We start from the raw sequence: 19,007 nt of genomic DNA, 5'->3' as shown, positions 1-19,007 counted from the left end.
GCATGCGTACATGCATATTCGCAGCCGTAAAGGTCTGACGCGCACACGTGCAGAAAGTTTGTAGCTTTGAGGTCCCGATTATAGATCATTCCGGATTATGGGTGTCCGAATTAACGACTTTTTTACTGTATTTTACTTTGTGTTGTTCCATTACGCTTAAGTTGAATACTTCACAGCCACAAATATTTAATAAAGCAAAAGTTTCATTGAGTCCTGAATGCTTAGAACTACAAGTCAACCATGTTGTTTACAGTTGGCATGAACTCTGTTGTGCAGTATGAGTAACATTTCTCCTTTGCATTTCTTCCAAGAGGAGAGAAAATCCATCTGTCACTAAAACTCATTTATGCTGCTTTGCTGGGGCAATTTTGAAGAATTAGTTTTCAGTAATGGTGGATTGTTCTTGTTCATGGGCTTGCTTTTATGTATAAAAGGGGTTTAAAATTTATATTTCAAAATTAAAGCAAAACTTTGAATATTGTGAAGTTTCTTAGTTAGATTATAACCTGGTTTGTGTCTCTTATATTAATAGTGCATAAATTTTAATACTATGTAAACATATTCTAGATCAGCAGTCATCAACCCTTAGAACTTCACGGACCACTACATATGTAATTTTATATTTGGTGGAACACTAATATGAATTAAAAAAAAGTAAGTACATTTATCCAATAATAATCAGCAAACTACATATATTTCGTTCACACTGAAAAATTATATGAAAAGTACCAAAATCGTACCTTCTTGTACAGAAACCATATCACTGAAAAGGAACTTACGAAAAGCAAGAACAAACTGGCAAATGCAAAGCAGTATCAATAAACTGACATTTTTAAATTATTCTAAACATGATCATCCTTACTTAGCAATGGAGCAATGGATCAACAGTTAAGACAAAACAAAAGAAACTTCCAGTGATACAATTATAAACAAGAATGCAGATAATTCTCATAAAAATCCATCCAGATGCCTATTCACATGGAGAAAAACTGTTATTAATGACCACAATAGCATATGTTTGTAATTCAAAATGAAAGATAATTAGAATTTGCTCTATTATTGATAACAGCACATCCATGGATGCCAAATCGCACTTTCAAATGTCGCAAGATACACCTGCGAAAGTCGCTATAATCGAAAGGAATTTCGCAAAAATTTAAAAAAGTATAATCCATATTTCATAATAGGTTTTGTAACTCGTCATTTTTTAAACTGAATCTTCATAAAAATATAAATAAGGTCCCAATTTTTCTGTGAACCATCAAAACGTTTTCTTAGACCACCGGTTGGCGACTGCTGTTCTAGATGTTTCATTTGTATTTTCATTGCTGGCAGTTCTCTTCTGTGGCTTTTCTGTACAAGGCTAAAAACATTTTTAGTCTATAATGGGTGGTTGGACTTGTCAAGAGCTGCGTTTGATTTTCAGAAAGATTCAAGAATTGAAACTAGATGTTTGTTTTATGCAAAAAATAGCAAAACATTTTGAAAATAAAGAGTTCAGGCAAACTAACAAGGATTTCATTTTTTAATTCAGGGGGTTATTGACATAAACGAATAATTTTTCTTGGTCTGTATTCAGAAAAGTATAGTATGATATATAAATTTAAAAAGTTTCTACAGTGTACTTAGAAAAGCACTTTTTTTCTCCTGATTTCCATTCCCCTTTTACCTATAGTCAAATGATATCAAGAGACATAAAAGAAATGGGATAGAGGGTGTAGTGAACTCTGCAGTCGTGAAAAAGGTTTCTTATTTGGATGAAGAACAATCCAGTCATTCGAAGGGTGAAACTAATGGATTTTCTTCATTCTTAGTCCAAGCATACTTCTTTGTAACAATAATCAAGTTTGGCAAAACAGCATGCGTTGTGAAGACATAACAATGAATATATGAAACTTAAGTTAGATAGATTAGTAAGATCACCAAATGTTGGTAAATCTGCATGGATTTAAATCTTTATTGAACAGGCTCGCTATAGGAGTATTTTATCGCTTGTATTTACCCTGCATGTAGGAAAACTTATATGCAGAGTGAATAACCAGTTTCTCTTAAGTTCTCTTTAAGGGGAGCCCTTTCTTGAGGCAGGTATTCTGATATGTTTTGTGTTCAACTAAACAGATTGATGTAAATATGAGCTAATTTTCCTTAGAAATTGTATAAAATCGTCTGTTTCCAAGCAGGTAACCATGAGATCCTTCCTTACTGTCCGAGTTACTTTCTGTGTGATTTTTAAAATTAAGTGAATGATTTTGTTTGCCATTAGATTGGAAAATTGAAAATACATAAACTGACCCTAGTTATAGGATTTAACACTAGAATTACTGCATTTCCTGTATATCTAGAACTACCGGGGTGGGTCATAGCTGACTCATGGACTGCGGTGATGTTATTTTTAATTTAAATGGGAGATATATACAGAAAATAAAGTGTTTCATGATTTATACAATGATTTGTAATTAATGATTTATAAAATTTAGTTTCTAGAATGTTAACATAATATTTTAAATTTAGTTAAAAGTACCAAAAAAATTTTTAAAAATTTTTAATTTCAGAATAGATATTTTAAGGTTTTGGCAGCCCGTATAAAAATGAAATGCAAGAAATTTCATTTAAATAACATACATTTTAATTAATTTAAATTTCACAATGTTCTACATATTTATAAGATATTAAATCACAATAAAAATATGCATGACGCCCTATACAGGGTTTTCACGCTGCCAGGAAAACCGGAAAAGTCAGAGAGTTGAAATATTTTAGTGAAAATCTGGCAATTTCTTATGGCACTCCCCCCCCAAAAAAAAGCAATTATTACACCAGTGTTGGAAGCGATCATTTTACTTGACGAATTATGTATCGCATGAGTCATTCAGGCAGCTGATATAGAGCCAGTTTTCGCAGTTCCAGTCAGACTGTTTTGACACTTTATGGACCGCTGTCATGCTGGCGTGACCAATGGTTACCAGCCACTGTCATGTACGTGCGACTTATTTTCGCCAACGACGATGGTTCACATCGACGTTTGTATAGATAGACATACTATAGCAAAACATTTGACGATCAGGAAACATTGGTTTCAACTGTTTTCCTCTCCCAATTCACCAGATTGTATATTATTGAAATCTTTTTTGTGGATGCTTGTTTTGTTAGTTTGAGACTGTCTTTCGCTGCCTTCAAATATCGGAAACTTACGTTAGATTTAAAGATATCCTTCAAAATGCTCTTCGATGAGGAAATATATGCTGATCTGTTATCAGAAGAGGATAGTTGCTCTGATAGTGAAAGTGATTCGGACAGTAGGAGCGATATAATTGTGAGACGATTCAAAAATAAGGGAAGACAAATAATTGGTGAATCTGAAAGTGATGAGAATTCTGTGGCAAATGATTGGTCAGAAGTTGATTTTAAACCTAACTTTCATGCTTGCCTGGAACGGTTTGGGTTACAGGTACCATACACACCAGATATATTATTAACTAATTGCGACAATTTTGTCCGTGCTATCGTCATATTTAAATTTATGGCACAATGTATATATATGGACAACTATTACAATAGTGTAAAGGTTGCAGAGGAGTTACTAGAGTATAAAACAAACATCTGTGGCACAATTAGAGTAAACAAAGGAATGGCAAATTGTTTAAAATCTGCTACATTGAAAAATAAGTCAAGGAATTTCGTAGGAAAAGGGAAATTATGGTACAAAAATGGAATTCGGCCAAAAAATTGATAATGATGATTTCTACGCTACATTCAGCATACATGGTCAAATGTGTGAGTAAAAGAATAAAAAAGTGCATTAAACCAATTTGCATACAAGAGTATAATAAGTTTATGAAAGGTGTATCGTGTTATTCCATACTTCGAAACAAACAACAAACAAACAAAAAAATGGACCAAAAAAAAAGGGGTTTTATATCTCATAAACTGTGCATTATTCAAAGCGTTCCAGATATACATAAAAAATTCTGAAAATCCTATTAGATTCAAGCAGTTTTTACTAAACCTTGCACTAGCATGGATTAATGGGAGTGAAGAGGAACAACAATCAAGATCGGCTGCTCAATGTGATAAAAGATCGCCGAGGTTTGATCCACCAGGCAGACTTACTACGGACATGAGAAAACATAGAATAACACGTATTAGTGGTAATGGGAGAATTCAAAACCCGCGAAGAGCCTGTAAAGTTTGCACTGCCGCCAAGAAAAGAAGTTCCACTGCATTCTTGCTGTAACGTTTCTCTGCATGTTGGAAAATGTTTTCAGAATTATCATACTAAAAAGAACTATGGATCCTAGGAGTTAAATTTTTTAAATGAAAAGTTTTAGTACTAATTAAAAAATATAATTTGAATAAAATGGAATAAAAATAGTGTAACAGTTATTTTAGTGCTTTCCTTAATAATAATTATATACCAACTACTTATGTTTCAAAAAATTGTCACCGTTGGCGAGCGTTGGCGATGAAATGTCACCGTTGGCGAGCAGTAGAACCTGCGTGAACTGGTTAAGAAAGGCAAAGCAAGTTTTCAACAACTTTTGGTTTCCAGTAACCTCAAGAATCGAGAGATTTAATTGCGTATGTGCAGTGCATGTTGAACAAAAGAAAATGCCTTTCCATTCTCATATCAAACAAAGTCTGTTCAATCCCAGTATACAGTACACACAGGATTTGGCAACATTATAATGAGCAGTAAACTGGTTACTTTGGTAAAATTGTGCCAAGTATGTACCGGATACCACAGAATCTTTGAACTTTTTAACAAATGCCTTATTTGTCATTTTGCAGTAAAATAAAAAAATGCTTCTTCCACCTAAATGCATTTATTATTAGTTAATAATAATACTTTCAAACTCTAGGCAATTTTCTCTGTCGTACTCCTACAACTAGTATGATGACATACTATCACGAAATTTAATGCACATATTTTTTGCTTATGTATGCTTCTAAATAAATGTGAAATACCTGAGTTTATTTTAAAATATCATTAAATAGATTTCTTTCGCTTACCTGCAAAATATCTCAAAAAAGGCATTTTTTAATCCAGGTTGAGCAGATTCTAAATCTCAATCTTCAGTAGAGAAAACAACTGCTATTATAGTTATACAGTACAAAGTCTTTAATCCGGACTCGTCGGGACTTCGGCAATTCCGGATTAGGGGTTTTTCCATATTATAGATCACCAAATCAATCTGGTAAGATGAAATTAAAAATTATAAAATTATAAAAGAAATTATAAAATTAAAAATATGAAACCGTAATTTATGAGATAAAAAGCAACTATGATCTAAAGGGTATCAAAATTTACACACACACACACACACACACACACAAAAAAAAAAAAAAAAAAAAAAAAAAAAAAAGCTTAATATTTATTTGTTTACTTTATTAAACATTTCTTTCAATGCGCGCATGCGTAAAGCATATATTACACATAGTCGAAATTAGAAAATTGCAACCAGAAAACTATTTGATGTGTATTCGTGATATTTATAATGACGAGGAATTTGATTTAAATAATATCAAAGACTGAGTACATCGAGATGAAATACTACATTTAGTAAGGAATTATAAGCCGAATAAAATAAAAACATCTGCTCTGAAGATGAGGATAGTGCTGACAGATCAACTTCCAGTTCATTGTGTTCCGAAATTATTAGAAAATTTCTGAAAAACCCACGTTTGAGTGTTGTAAAAGTTTCTACAGAATTTAATGCAAAGTTTTCTACTTCAGTTTCACCTTGAACTGTTCGACAAGTTCTCAGAGAAGCTGAAATGATTACATGGGCATTCTGCGCATAAAATTATAGATCTTATTATTAAAATCTTATTCAGAAAGTTACTTTTAATTAATGGATAGAGCCCTATTTCAATGAAAATCATAAGTGTACGAACACTTTTGGGGGCCACTGTATATCACAAGATTTCTAAAAATATGTTACAGCTCTTTGTTGAAGAGAAAAACTTGTGGCCCCAAGGTCTTTGACCAAAGGCTAGTAACAGAGATCCCTTTTTGCAGCTAAATCTCCTTGAACGTATAATATTGCAATAAAGAAATCCAATTCATCAAGAGAAGTACTCCAGGCATCATTATTTAAATTTGATCTTTCTTCCACTTCTGTATATTTGTTTGACATTCAAAATTTTACATTTGTGAAAAGTCTCCAGGAAGTTGTAGGACTGTTATCAGCAATATTTTAATATGGTGTACATCCCAGATTTTCTTTTAGAATATTTTGAATAGGTTGTAGACCAGAAGAAATTAAACACTGTTGATGTATTTTCCATATTGTCCCATCTTTCGCCTCTTCCAAATCATTCTGTAGTGGTGATTGCTTTCCTTTATTTTTCATTTTCGAAAGCTTTTACAATTCTCTGTTGTTTTATAAACTACTGAACTGCATTTACTTGGAATATTTTCATTCAGCTCTCTGTCACTTGAACTGGATTTAGAAGACAAGATTATAACCCCGATAGTTGATTGGTTTATCAATCTGAGGATGCTTAAAGAAACCTCTGTGAGAAACGAGTTTCTTTCAGCACGTTTAAACAGAATGGTTCTTGGCTCAAACAGGCCCATCAGCAGCCGAGCAGTAAAATCGCTGAACACTGATAGTTCGTTTCGAGGTTCGAATCCTGTGAACGGGCTGGCTGCATGGGCGTTTTCGTGGTTTTCCCCATGTGTAATGGGTATAAGAGCCAGTTTCCCTTAGAAAGTCCTCCACGAAGGCATCCCTCCATTTAGGCAGATGGCCCTAGTGTGCTTTGCCATATTCTCAATGCACCTAAGTACTTGGCTCAAACATTCATACTGGATGCTACTTCAGACATTTGTGATGCTGCCACAAAAGTTTCATTCTATATACTATGTCTGGTGTGGGAAGGAGGAGAGAATGTACTTCCAGATCTCAGCATATAAAAAGCTACCAATTATATTTACTGGAAGGGAAGGTTCCCAGACATGTTTCTTTGCACATGCGATAGAGGATAGTTAACAAATCTGATTAACAATTTTAATGGCATCCAGTTAATTGGAAAGTGTGAATTTCAGGTTATGTATTAGGTGTGTATTTATTTTTTAGTATTGGGAAAAAACTGGTAATTTTATTAATATAATTTGATGGGTGTATGCTTGCTCAGTAAATCTATTTTAGCTTTTGTTTGATATTGTAATTCTTGTGTTACATATTAATGGCAGTGCAGGTGAGCAAGATCTGTGCTCGTTTTTAACACACAGTAGTGATAAGAGTGCATATTCATGAATATGTTTGAAATGTTTTAATCATATTCATGAATATAATTATATATAATTTAATATCGTGTTTGTCAACTCCTCTTGTAGTGGTTAAAGTAAACATACGCACGCAAACACACACACACAACTCCCCCCCCCAAAAAAAATGGTTTCACAAAACTTCTTAAAATTAGTCTTTGACTATTATAGGCAACAAAATATTATTTTTTGTAATAAAATCATTTGAGGAAATTACCATTTCTGTGTTTTATTATTATAAATTAGAATATTGTGTTGAAAGTTCTCTTAAAAATTATAAACGTGGAATTTAGTATGTATTTTTTCCTCTTAGAGAAATGTAGTTTGATCATATTTTTGAAAAATCAACAAGCCATCTTTTATTTTTAAAACTTAACTGCATGACACTTCTGACAGTTTGATATAAAAGGGTTTCATAATTTGAGTATATTTCTTTAAATAGAATATGAAAAAATATTCCACGATTGATATTTTGAAGTTTTACAAAGAAGGTTGGGATTAAAGTTATCTACCATATTTTAAGACTTATGTGTTGTCTGTGATAATGCAGTTAATATTTCTAGTGTTTGGTCTAAGGCAGTTTTTCTTAATTTTTTTTAGTTCACTGCCCATTTTTAGTAAAAATTTAAACACTGAGTGCCTTCACTGAATTCTCATCAATATTTATTACAGGAAAATGTAAGAAATAAAGCATTAAGAATGAGGTTGAACTATCTGTAAGAGCAAATATGTGATCATGAACAGGTATTATAGTTCTGTTTTTTTGCAGCCAAGAAAACAGTAGAGCAGTAGATTATTTTCAGTTTTGAGGTATTACTGTCAAGGAAAATTGTTCATTAATGGACATGATATGGCCAGCTGAATATGGCATTCAAAATGGTAATAGGTAACAAAAATTACTTGCAGGAAATTTGTATTGATAGCATTCTAAACAGTGATTCTGGTAAAATTTAATTAAATTTTTACTTTTAAGAAATGTATAAATGAAGTAAATCAAATACTGAACAGACATCAGTTCCTTCAGAATTCCAGTGGAACAATTAGTGCAACTTTGGCATTATCTTTGCTAACTTTCATGGTTCTGTGATGTGCAACTTTCAGGTTTATCGGGCAAACTAAAATAAAATCCTCTTACCTAAGATCAGTTATTAAAATTGTAGGCTTATTAATGTTTTGGAAAGATGTAATTTTTTCGGGGGGGGGGTCTGTGTGGATAATTAATGAGATTGAAAAAACAATGCTTAATCCTGCAGTAAAACTTAAGTTATAAATTTATTAATCCAATATTGCTAAGTTGTTTGTGGATGTAACTAACAAAAGAATAAAACATTATGCAATTTTAAAGAAATTATTAAATTTATTTAAATAAATGTATATGACATGCATTTTCTTGTAAGATGATATTATTAGTAAATCATGCATTCATTTTATTTAATTCAGTTACCTGTCAACATATATTCATTTGATGAATATTGTAGTATTTAAACGTCAAATGAAAAATAAGAGTATGCTTAGCTAGCTTTACAGATCATTCATTGCTTAGCCAAGCATAGCAAGTGCTCCTTTTCTAAAAATAAAGTAGTGACATTATTTTCATTCTAGGTCAGGAATATTACATAGTGTTTGGTTTTAGACCTTACCTAAGTAAACATTAATTTCATCAGACAAATAAAAAAATAATTTCATTATTTAATTTTGTCCACATGCTTTGGATGTTGTTTAATGGAAATTAATTATTTTTATTATTTCTAACTATATAAACTTTTACTGAAATAAATTTAAAATAAAACCTTACTTGCATTTCAGTAAACATTTATTTGCCTGTGGGGGTAAAGGAGGTAACTAAATGATCTGGTTAGGTTATTGTTGTAATTAATCTGGATAATTAATTCTGCTGTAGTTTCTTTAGAATCTGTTTAGCTGGAAATTAATTGGGGAAACTTGGTATGTTATTTTTCTCTCCATTTCAAATGGAAGCATGTGATCCTTTGAAGCATTATTATAATGCAAAGGTAATTTTTTTTAAAATCAGTCTTTATTTAAGCTGTTTATCTTGTGCAATACAGTAAAAGCACTGATAAGTAGTACAGCAGTCTCTTGCCTTGAATTTTTCATAGCCATTATATTCAAAATATGTATACAGAAAAATTGTTTCTGAATATTTCAGCATAATTATCTCTGTCAAAAGGTAGATTAAAGTACAATTATAATAGTTAAAATAACCAAGCTCTCTATGGTCTCATACATATATATTTAAATTAAGTGATACTTAAATGAGAGGGGGATGTTGCAGTAAGTTTTTTAGGTGCATAACGGTGTAATGTAATTCTTCTTAGTAGTATAGAAGTTTACTAAAGAATTCACATTTAGAGGTGAACAATAAATGTTCTGTGTTTTGATATTTTGTAATTCCCTATCGAAGTTTGTATAGTGATTAAGGAGGAGTTTTTAAGAAAAGATCTCTTCATGCAGTATGTGTAGAAAATTGTAGATAATAGTGATTTTGCTTTCTAACTTTGTAAGAAATAATTCCCCATCTGTCATTTAGCAGTCACATTACTGAGAATTGTTATTCAGAGTATACAGCATATAGGATAACTAATCTCCAACAGGCTGCCAATAACCAGGCCAAACATTACACAGGATTGCATCATTGGTTTCAGATTTATTAGTTTTTGCTGCAGATAGTTTTATTGTTAGTAATATTTATGTAGTTTTGAACATACAGTTGTGTTTTCTTTTTGTCCAGATGTTAACTGTAAATATTTTATGTACATAATTTTTTTAAATAAAAGGTCTGCGTGTTAGACTACAAAGAAAGAATCAAGTCTTGTAATTTATTGAAAATATTCTATGCCACTTTTTGATGGTCAATCAGCTACCTCAGCTTACATTCAAATTACGCACCACAGTAATTGCAGATGAACACGGCTCATGTTAACCAATTTACGACTGATAGATGTCTCTCATATTTGAGAAGAAAGAATTGTTTAATTTCCCAATCTCTGAAGGGTTAATTAAAGATTGCTAAAAAACTATTACATAAAAATTATAGTAAAATTGTTACTGACTTAAATGATGCGCAGAATTATTATGCATACATGTCACAGATAACTGATAATAAAGTACTATAAAACTAATGTTAAAGTTGTAACTTGGTCACTTTTGGGAATGAAAAAGGATATAGTTATTTCAGTAAATGGGATATTTGATAGTACAGTTATGTTTGGAGTAAAAGAATTAAACAAAAGGGAAATTTGTGGATATATGACATTGCACACTGTAGAAGATTCTTATTTTTTTAAATTATATTTAACAAAGAGTAGATTTTTCTTGGGAAAAGGATGAAAGGCTAATTTTTTTTTATGAACTATTGTGGTTAAACACAGCTTTTAAAGAAAGAATATATTCTTCTCAAAGTGAATTTTAATGAGTTGAAAATATTTTAGTTTGTTCTAGAAAGATTTACATTCTATTTCATGCTTTTATCTTAAATGTGTACTTAGTTGATGTATACCATTTTTAGAGTTTCAGATGAGTTTTTCTGAACTATCCTTGGTAGCATTTTCTTAAGTGTACCTTAAAGTAACTTTTTTGTGGCCGTTTACTCTGTGACTATAGGCTGAAGATATGAAGTTTCTTATACTTTTTAGTTTTAAAGTAGTGAGTCTGCCAAGCGATTTAATTTTTTTCCCTTGTATAATACTTTCACTTCTTTTTTTTAAATCACATTTGGAGACTAAGGAAATAACATTAAGATTAAGTTCCTAGGTTCTGAATTTTGTATATGTTTTGCTTTATCTAATGTAAATATTATATAAAGTCCTTTATATGCAAGTGTTAAAAACTCGTGTGTAAATTAGTTTATTGTTATATATTTAAGAGAGGAAAAGCATAGAATAACAGTAAATGCTGTAGCCTGTTTAACCTCGAGTGCCCTTTCCCTATGAAAAATTATTTGGCGAGTGATTGCTGTACTGAAATGTATCTTTATTTCACACATATTGCATGTATTATCTGTATGAGGTCAAATTGTACATGTTGTCATTTAAAAATTTAAATGGCACAAAACTGAACCGATTGCCCATATTGTTTTTATAGTCACAAGATTCTTTATGGGAAGTATTTGAAGAAGCGCGCGACACTGGAGAGACGATCAACATGGCTTCTTTCACGCATTCATGAAATTGAATATCTGATTCGAATATTAAATGGTGTATTAAAGAAAGAATGCTTAGTTGAAGGAGATGTATGTTTTGTGAATCAAGCTCGCTCAGTATCTATCGATGATTTGGATAATGCAACTGAACAGACTACTGCTGTGAAAACCAAAGTGAAAAGTTTAATAAAGCAAGTGAATGGCTATTTAGACCATAGTTCTTTAAATAGTGCAGTATGTGTTGCACATGCTGAAGCTAGCAGTTCACATTCACTTCATTTTGAAAAAGACTCGACACATGCTCACCATTCTGTGTTAGAGGATGAATCTTGCAGTCGGACTCGGCCATTGAAAACGTCCAGCTTTCGTAAGCGCAAATTCCTCCCTACCACTGGTCTTCATTTGACAAATAATAAATTATCTCGACTCTCAACGATAAACTGTGACTGCAATTCTCAAAATGTGATGCATCCATGTATACTATGTACAGGACGTTATAACTGTAAACAAAGTGTAGATCCTGACTCAATGCCTCTTCCTGACAGAATTGCTCTTTTGGACCCAACCTTCCATCCAGTTTTGTCTTTCGAAAAAGGTAAGGGATAAAATTTAAATTGTTTTAAAACGTAATTGTGCTATTCAAACATCTTCTTTCCCCTTAAAACTTTATTAAAAAAATTTTTAGTCAATTTTAAGAAGTATGTTTTATTTTATGGGAGATAAACGCATATCAGATTAATCAAATCTGTAAAAAATTTTGTAGATCCATAAATAATTAGTCTGTTAAAAGAAAAGTGAAATGTATATCAACTAAAGTTTTGAAGAAATTCAGAATGGTAATTTGCATTTTCTAAAATTTATTATGAGCATTATTTTTGACTAATGAACAGTACATTTAAATGTACCATTCATTAGTAAAAAATAATATGTTTAAATATATTGAAAGGCTTAGCAAATTCTTATCACAGGGGATTTGTTTATAGCACTTTTTGTTTATTTATTGTATATGTGCAACTTACATGTTTGATATTTTAACTTAATTCTCAAATAAAATATCAAACAAATTATCTCTTGTGTTTTGCTGTTTTAAAATTTTCTACTTCTCATGTTTTTAATATTATAAAAGTCTTATCTCACTTGAAGGATTCTACAATACAATTTTGGGGGCAACTTTTTACTTTCCACTTTAAAAAGTTGTCCTTATAAATAAAATTAGTATAGCCACCTTATCATTGAGAAGAGAGGAGCCCAGGAACTTTGAAAGTGTGTCATTTTAGTGATTGCCTGTAATCTAGTTTCGAGTGGGTTATCTGAATAGTTACTTCAAAAATTACTGTGGTGATATACTCCTTGTATAGTGTGGAAGGTATATGAAAGCTATGTCTGTTGAATGCTTCTTTTTTTAATAAGTTACTAACAAAATCTTGGTGATTGATACCATTTGGAATATTTTATAAAGCTATTCCAAAAAATATAATTCATCTTCTTTTTCTGTTTTGTTAATATTGATGTGTGAAATACCAACTCAAAAAGGGATGAAATATATCAAAAAGGGGAATCTTTTAAAATATTAAAATAAGTGCTTTTCATTCTATTTTGTAACTCTTGTATAAATATTTATCTGGATTTATTAACTGTAAATGCATAATAATTGAATGATAGACCAAACAAACAAAACAAACAACAACAACAACAACAACAAAAAAAAAAAAAAAAATGCATTTTGTTGCAATTTTTAGACTTATTAAATTAGCATAACTGTAGATTATTTGGCATAATGGAACTTACTTTAATTGCATGCGCTTTAAGTAGTCATGTTTTGCTTTCAACAATTACTTCAGCTCAGTTGTTTTATAATGCATATTTAAACATTTACAAATAAAAATACAATTACTTTTTTTTTTACTTTTTAAAAGCATTGTTTTGCTTGTATAATTTTGAAATAGATTAAAAATGCTGCATTAAAATGAGAAATTAAATCTCTCCCCTCCCTCGTTAAGTGCATCCACTGTAATTTATTTATTTTAATTTCACTGAATATGAAGAACAGTCTATTGAAGGAAATCAACTTTACATATTTTATGGTTTCATCTTATTTAACACTTTTTTTTTATTTAGTTTGAATTACATATCAATTATCTTTTAAAACAATTATCAACTGTGCTTTTGTTTTCTGCCTTTGCTTTTATTCTGTTCATCTGCTTAGAAATAACCAAATAGCTAGAAATTTTTATTTTTGCTGATTTTTTTAATATTTGTCATCTCTTTTTTGTTTGTCAGACTTTATAGAGATCTACTTCAGCTCTTTAATACTACTAAAATAAACTGAAAGTCTTTGTGATGTGTATCTACTGGTATATTTCAGTGTTCTAGTAGATTTTGGTCAAACATGCACATACTTTGTTGTGTGTTGCATATGACACATACATATTTTATATTCCATTTGTATTTTGTATTAGATTTCCTTTGTAATCTGCAACAATGAAACTGGCCAGATTTATTCTTTTCTAATCCAAGAAATGAAAAGTACTAATTCTGTGTAATACTAATTCATTAAGTTTAGTCCTAATTGGTGTATTTTCTACTTTCACTGAATTTGGAAGTGTTAAACAAGTATATGAGAAGTACTGTTATTATTATGATTTAATTTTTTTGTAATGTTTAAATGAACAGTAATTTGAATATATGAATTGGGGTTTTAAAAGTGATTATTTCTTGTAAAATTATTTAGTTGAAATTAAAAGTCTTAGATCTTTTATTGGAAATTTTGAATGTGTGAAATGTGATGTGACTACAGTCAAAAGTCTAATCCGGACTCGTCGTGCCTTCGGCGATTCCGGATTATAGATCATCAGTTTAAATCTGGTAAGATGGCATGCAGAAATTCTAAAATTAAAAATATGAAACCATAATTTATGAAATAAAGAGCAATTATGATCTAGAGGGTATCAAAATTTACAAAAAAAAAGCTTAATATTTATTTGTTTACTTTATTAAACATTTCTTACAACGCGTGCATGCGTAAAGCGTACATTATGCATAGTCGAAATTAGAAAATTGCAACCAGGAAACTATTTGATTTGTATTTGTGATATTTATAATGACGAGGAATTTGATTTAAATCTTATCAAAGACTGAGTACATCGAGATGAAATACTACATTTAGTAAGGGATTATAAGCCGAATAAAATAAAAACATCTGCCCTGAAGATAAGGATAGTGCTGACAGATCAACTTCCAGTTCATTGCGCGCCGTGCCCGCAGAGCAGCGTGAAATTGATAAACAGATTTCGGAATGGTTAGAGAAACAACGGAGCCTTTATCCATTTTTTGCAGCAGTTCCACTTTTTGTTTGATGGACATCGAACATGCTTTCCCTTTGTAGATCCAGCATCAGAAATTTCTATTTGACATAATCAGAAGTTCCAACTTACTTTTATAAAATTGCGCTAACAGTCTGCAAAAAATAGTAAGCCGAATCCAATTCGAAGATTAAGGAGCAACGCAATCTGCATTATTAACTGAAATAGATAATTGGATAATTTTAGCTTAGCTTATACTGTCCGTTATGCATTAAACATGCATGTGTAAACGTATTATGCACATGCGTATGCGTTGACGCATGCACAGAAAGTTTGTAGCTTTGAGGTCCGGATTATGGGAGTTCGGATTAACGACATTTGACTGTATATTGTGTGGGTCCTTTATTATTTTAATTGGTATACACTAAATGTTTATTTTTGAATGTTGAGGAATGGATTTTTAAGTACACTGATATTGTAAGTTGTACAATTTTTATGTGCTTTTGCATTTCCTAATGCTCTTGGTAAACTTGCTAGGTAGGTAGTTGAAATTTTTATAGCATGATTGTTATGTATTTCGTTAGCCTGAAAGGGCCATTGAACAGGATTTTTTTGGGGGGGGGTCATTGTATTGCTTGTTAAATAATTGAATGCCATGCTGTCGGCTAACCCTAAGTGGGGGGGAAAAAAAAGAGAGAGAGAAGGATCCCCCATTTTCTCTAAGAATTATTCGGAATTTACTTCAAGCGCTTTTCTGAATATCGTGTAATCAGAAGTTCCGTGGCTCTTGAAGCAATCAATGAAAATTAAAATTTTTATTTTACATTTTATGAGAGACTATAATGGTAAAAGAAAGAATCGACAACAGGAGCGAGTACAAGAAAGATTGATCAACTGGATGTTTCCAAAAGCATATGAAGCTTAAAAGCTGTTTTGGGCAACATTGAAATCTGAACCATTTCAGATTATTTTGAAAGAATAATTTCTGTAGTTTGGTAGAAAGAGAAAGTTACCACCTACCCAGTTAGGGTGGTTAGGTGAGGAATATCCCATAATGTGGGATTCAGATTCTCCCATGGACATATTAGCTCATTGGTAGCTTGTGAAATCACTTAGCTGAGATGTTATCTTTTGTAGTTGGCTACTGGAGACCCAGATGGCTATTTCCTTTAAGTATCTTTATCCATATTAGGATTGCATTAGAGTGGCACATGTAAACGTTTTTCTTTGGCTTATCAAGCAGGGTATTTGAGGCAATGTCATTAACCCTGTGACTGCTGGTGTGTGGAATTCATTAAATTTGGGGGTGGGGACCAGAATACCAGTATTTCTTTAAAATTGATCATCAGTGATTGTCCTTCTGAGAAAAGAAAATTTCTCTTAACACGTTGAGCACAACGTCTGCCATCTGTGGCTGACACTAGAATTTCCGTTTAGGCCGCATCAGACATCTGTGGCTGACACTAGATTTTCCGTTTAGGCTGCGTCAGCCATCTGTGGCTTCACTAAACTTTCTGTTTAGGTTGCATCAGCATTTGTGGCTGGACGCGTCTACCGCCGCTGGCTGACAACGTGTAACGTGATATATAACTATAAAATTTACACTGTTTTATGAAATTACACAAAATTTATTTAAAATTTACTTAATTTTGATTCATGATTTGATTTTGATTCATTCGATTTCATTGAAACAGGGTAAACATAAAAACGGTTCTCCATTACAGCTATTACAAAATGTGACAACACTCTTTTAGTCTTTTTTCTGGCTATTACTCTACCAGCTTCTGTTGCATTTTTATCATAACATAATTTACAATATTTTCGTACTTCAGAGGCTTTTCCCGGTTTTCTTTGGAGTTTGTGTCGTCGATTTTTTGGATATTCTTACATTTTTGTTCGATGGAATGTCTTCTTTTTCACAACTTGTAACTATCTTCTACCGCAATACCAATCACTGGCCCTACAATACCAGCGCTTTTAAGTGGCGTGCATGTCCTAAACGGGATTTCCTAAAACATATGCATGGCACTCAACGTGTTAAAATATGAAACAAATATTTATTTTCACGTACTGCTGAAGCAGGTGTTTGCAACAGTCTCATTCCCAAAAATATTCGTGAACGCTCTGTTCGTGGATACTACAGTTAGTGTTAAGGTTGCATTGTAGGTAACTATTGTTTCATGCATTTTTTCGAGTTTTATATTTTATTGGATTGCATGATTTGGCATTCAGAAAAGATTTCTATAATAAAGTATTTCATATGGAATTTTTTTTAAGAATATAATTAAAAGTTTAGATTCAACATGTTAAATGCATTATAATATATTTTTTATAGTCATAAAATAATTTCCATGGTTTTAGTTCTGAAATCTCTTCTTTTAAAGAAAAGTGACAATGTTTTTGTTATATTTCTTTAAAATATACGAGTTTTTCATTAACATAAGTTGATAATTGATTGTGTGATTTAATGGTTGGTGTAGAAGTATTTTTAAGCATATAATTTGTACATAATCAGTATATTTGTACAAGTTTATTATTGTAAGGATTTTATTTTCTTTCAGATATTCCTTGGGAATTGCATGTAGGAACTGTGTTTAAGAAGACTGAGAGCCGATATCAGCCTGTGCAACCTTTATCGCCAATCTCAAAGTAAGTAATATTAAACATTATATAAGCAACTTGTAGTTATGCAGTAAAGCAATCTGTCTTGATTTTAATTTAACAGGACTCAGTTATAGATCGTTGTTTATTTCAGGGGGGGGGAACCTATGTCAAAATGTGCTAGAAGAATAAAGGCAGAAATGAAAATGTTTTTGCTATTTTAAAAAAAATGACCTTGTAGCTATTTCTTTTGAAATGCAGCTTTCCAAAATGCATGCCATCCAAGTTTTAAATTCTAATTAATATGCTACACTATTGCACCTGTTACAGTAAGATGTCATGTTGCCGCCAGAATGTACATATCACGCCTGTAAAATGCTCATCTTTGGGGGGGGGGGAATTATATTGAACAGTAGTTGGTTGTCTTAGGCAGGTTTAATTGTATTTTGATTTGTTAGAATTTACATAAAATAATACTTCTGCACAAAAAGTGACCAATATTTCTAAGAATGTAAATAAACAAACATAATTAATTATAAAACATAACCTTTCTAAGACGAACATCTTCGCAAAAGACAGAAATAATCTAGAACAAAGTCTGTGTGTTTTTGAGTTAAATGTATTTTGATTTGTCAGAATTTATCTAAAATAGTGTTGTCTTGTATTCCAAGCCTGAAAAAATGCTAGCTTTCAGCGATTTTGCTTATAGGTGTGCTGTCAGCTCTGTGGTGAACTAACTATATCAGAAAGTGAGGATATTTTAAAGAGAGTATTTTACTTTCCTGTTGAAGATAATTGGGGTTGAAGTGATAGCTGCACATTTTAAGTTTCACATTCCACATTCAGGCTAAGATAAGCATAAGGCAGAAGCTCTTAAATAAGAAACATCACAAATGTGGACTTTAAAAAACAAATTTCATAAAGTATTTGAGCCAGAATGGGGGTGCTCAAAGTGCGTCTCGTGACCCTGATACGGCTCTCGCAGGCAATTTGTGCGGCTCATGCATAGGAAATATGGTAAACTAAAACTATTCAGTGTCCAAAAGGAAGTAATTAATTAGTTTAGACTCTTTTTACAAACTTATCAGGGATTTCTTTCTATTTAAAACCTCCTCCACTACTTCTATTATGATGTAAATATGAACTTGTGGCTTTTAGAAAATTTAGATGTGGTTCTCGAACATTCCTGAATTCAAACGTGCGGCTGTTACTGACATTAAGTTTGGCCAACCCTGGCATAGTATATTTATAATGACTATCAATCAAATATTTAATAAAAAATATGCTATATTTAATTTTCTGAATAAAGCGGTATCTTGAAAATAGTATGTGGAAGTAGCAATGAAATACTTGTAAGCAGACTAATTCCCATCTTTGTCTTTTTGATTTATATCCAGAGAACGATTTAAAGAACCTGCAAAACAAATACAACAAAATAATTATACATGTAGGCGAAAAAAATTAACTTGTAAATATATAGTTTTACTTGGGTTTATTGTATTTAAAGGGACATTTTCAAAAGTCATTGACTTAAATTAGGGAAATACTGTTAAAGTGCTTTCCCCTATCACGTTACTGCATTACTCATTGCTTTCAGGTGTTGTTAAATCACGTGTCAATCATTCTTTTGAAGCTACTAAAAGTAGCTTCCTTGTTTCCTTTGTTCCTTCCT

General features: G+C 31.6%; 1 protein-coding gene across 1 annotated transcript in view; it reads left to right on the top strand.

Moving 5' to 3' along the window:
* Positions 1 to 19,007, top strand: part of nsl1 (non-specific lethal 1) — a 71,167-nt gene that overhangs the window by 31,451 nt on the left and 20,709 nt on the right. Inside the window, exons 2-3 of the mRNA XM_085827681.1 lie at positions 11,375 to 12,027; positions 17,296 to 17,383. Of these exons, the coding sequence (XP_085683807.1) occupies positions 11,375 to 12,027; positions 17,296 to 17,383 (741 nt within the window). The remainder of the gene's footprint in view (positions 1 to 11,374; positions 12,028 to 17,295; positions 17,384 to 19,007) is intronic.

This window comes from Stegodyphus dumicola, chromosome 12, assembly GCF_044657685.1.
Source record: "Stegodyphus dumicola isolate Sdum_Otavi_A_Nest chromosome 12, ASM4465768v1".
In the NCBI taxonomy this organism is placed as follows: domain Eukaryota; kingdom Metazoa; phylum Arthropoda; class Arachnida; order Araneae; family Eresidae; genus Stegodyphus; species Stegodyphus dumicola.
The sequence above is the reverse complement of the archived record's forward strand: the minus strand, read 5'-3'. Positions and strand labels throughout refer to the sequence as shown.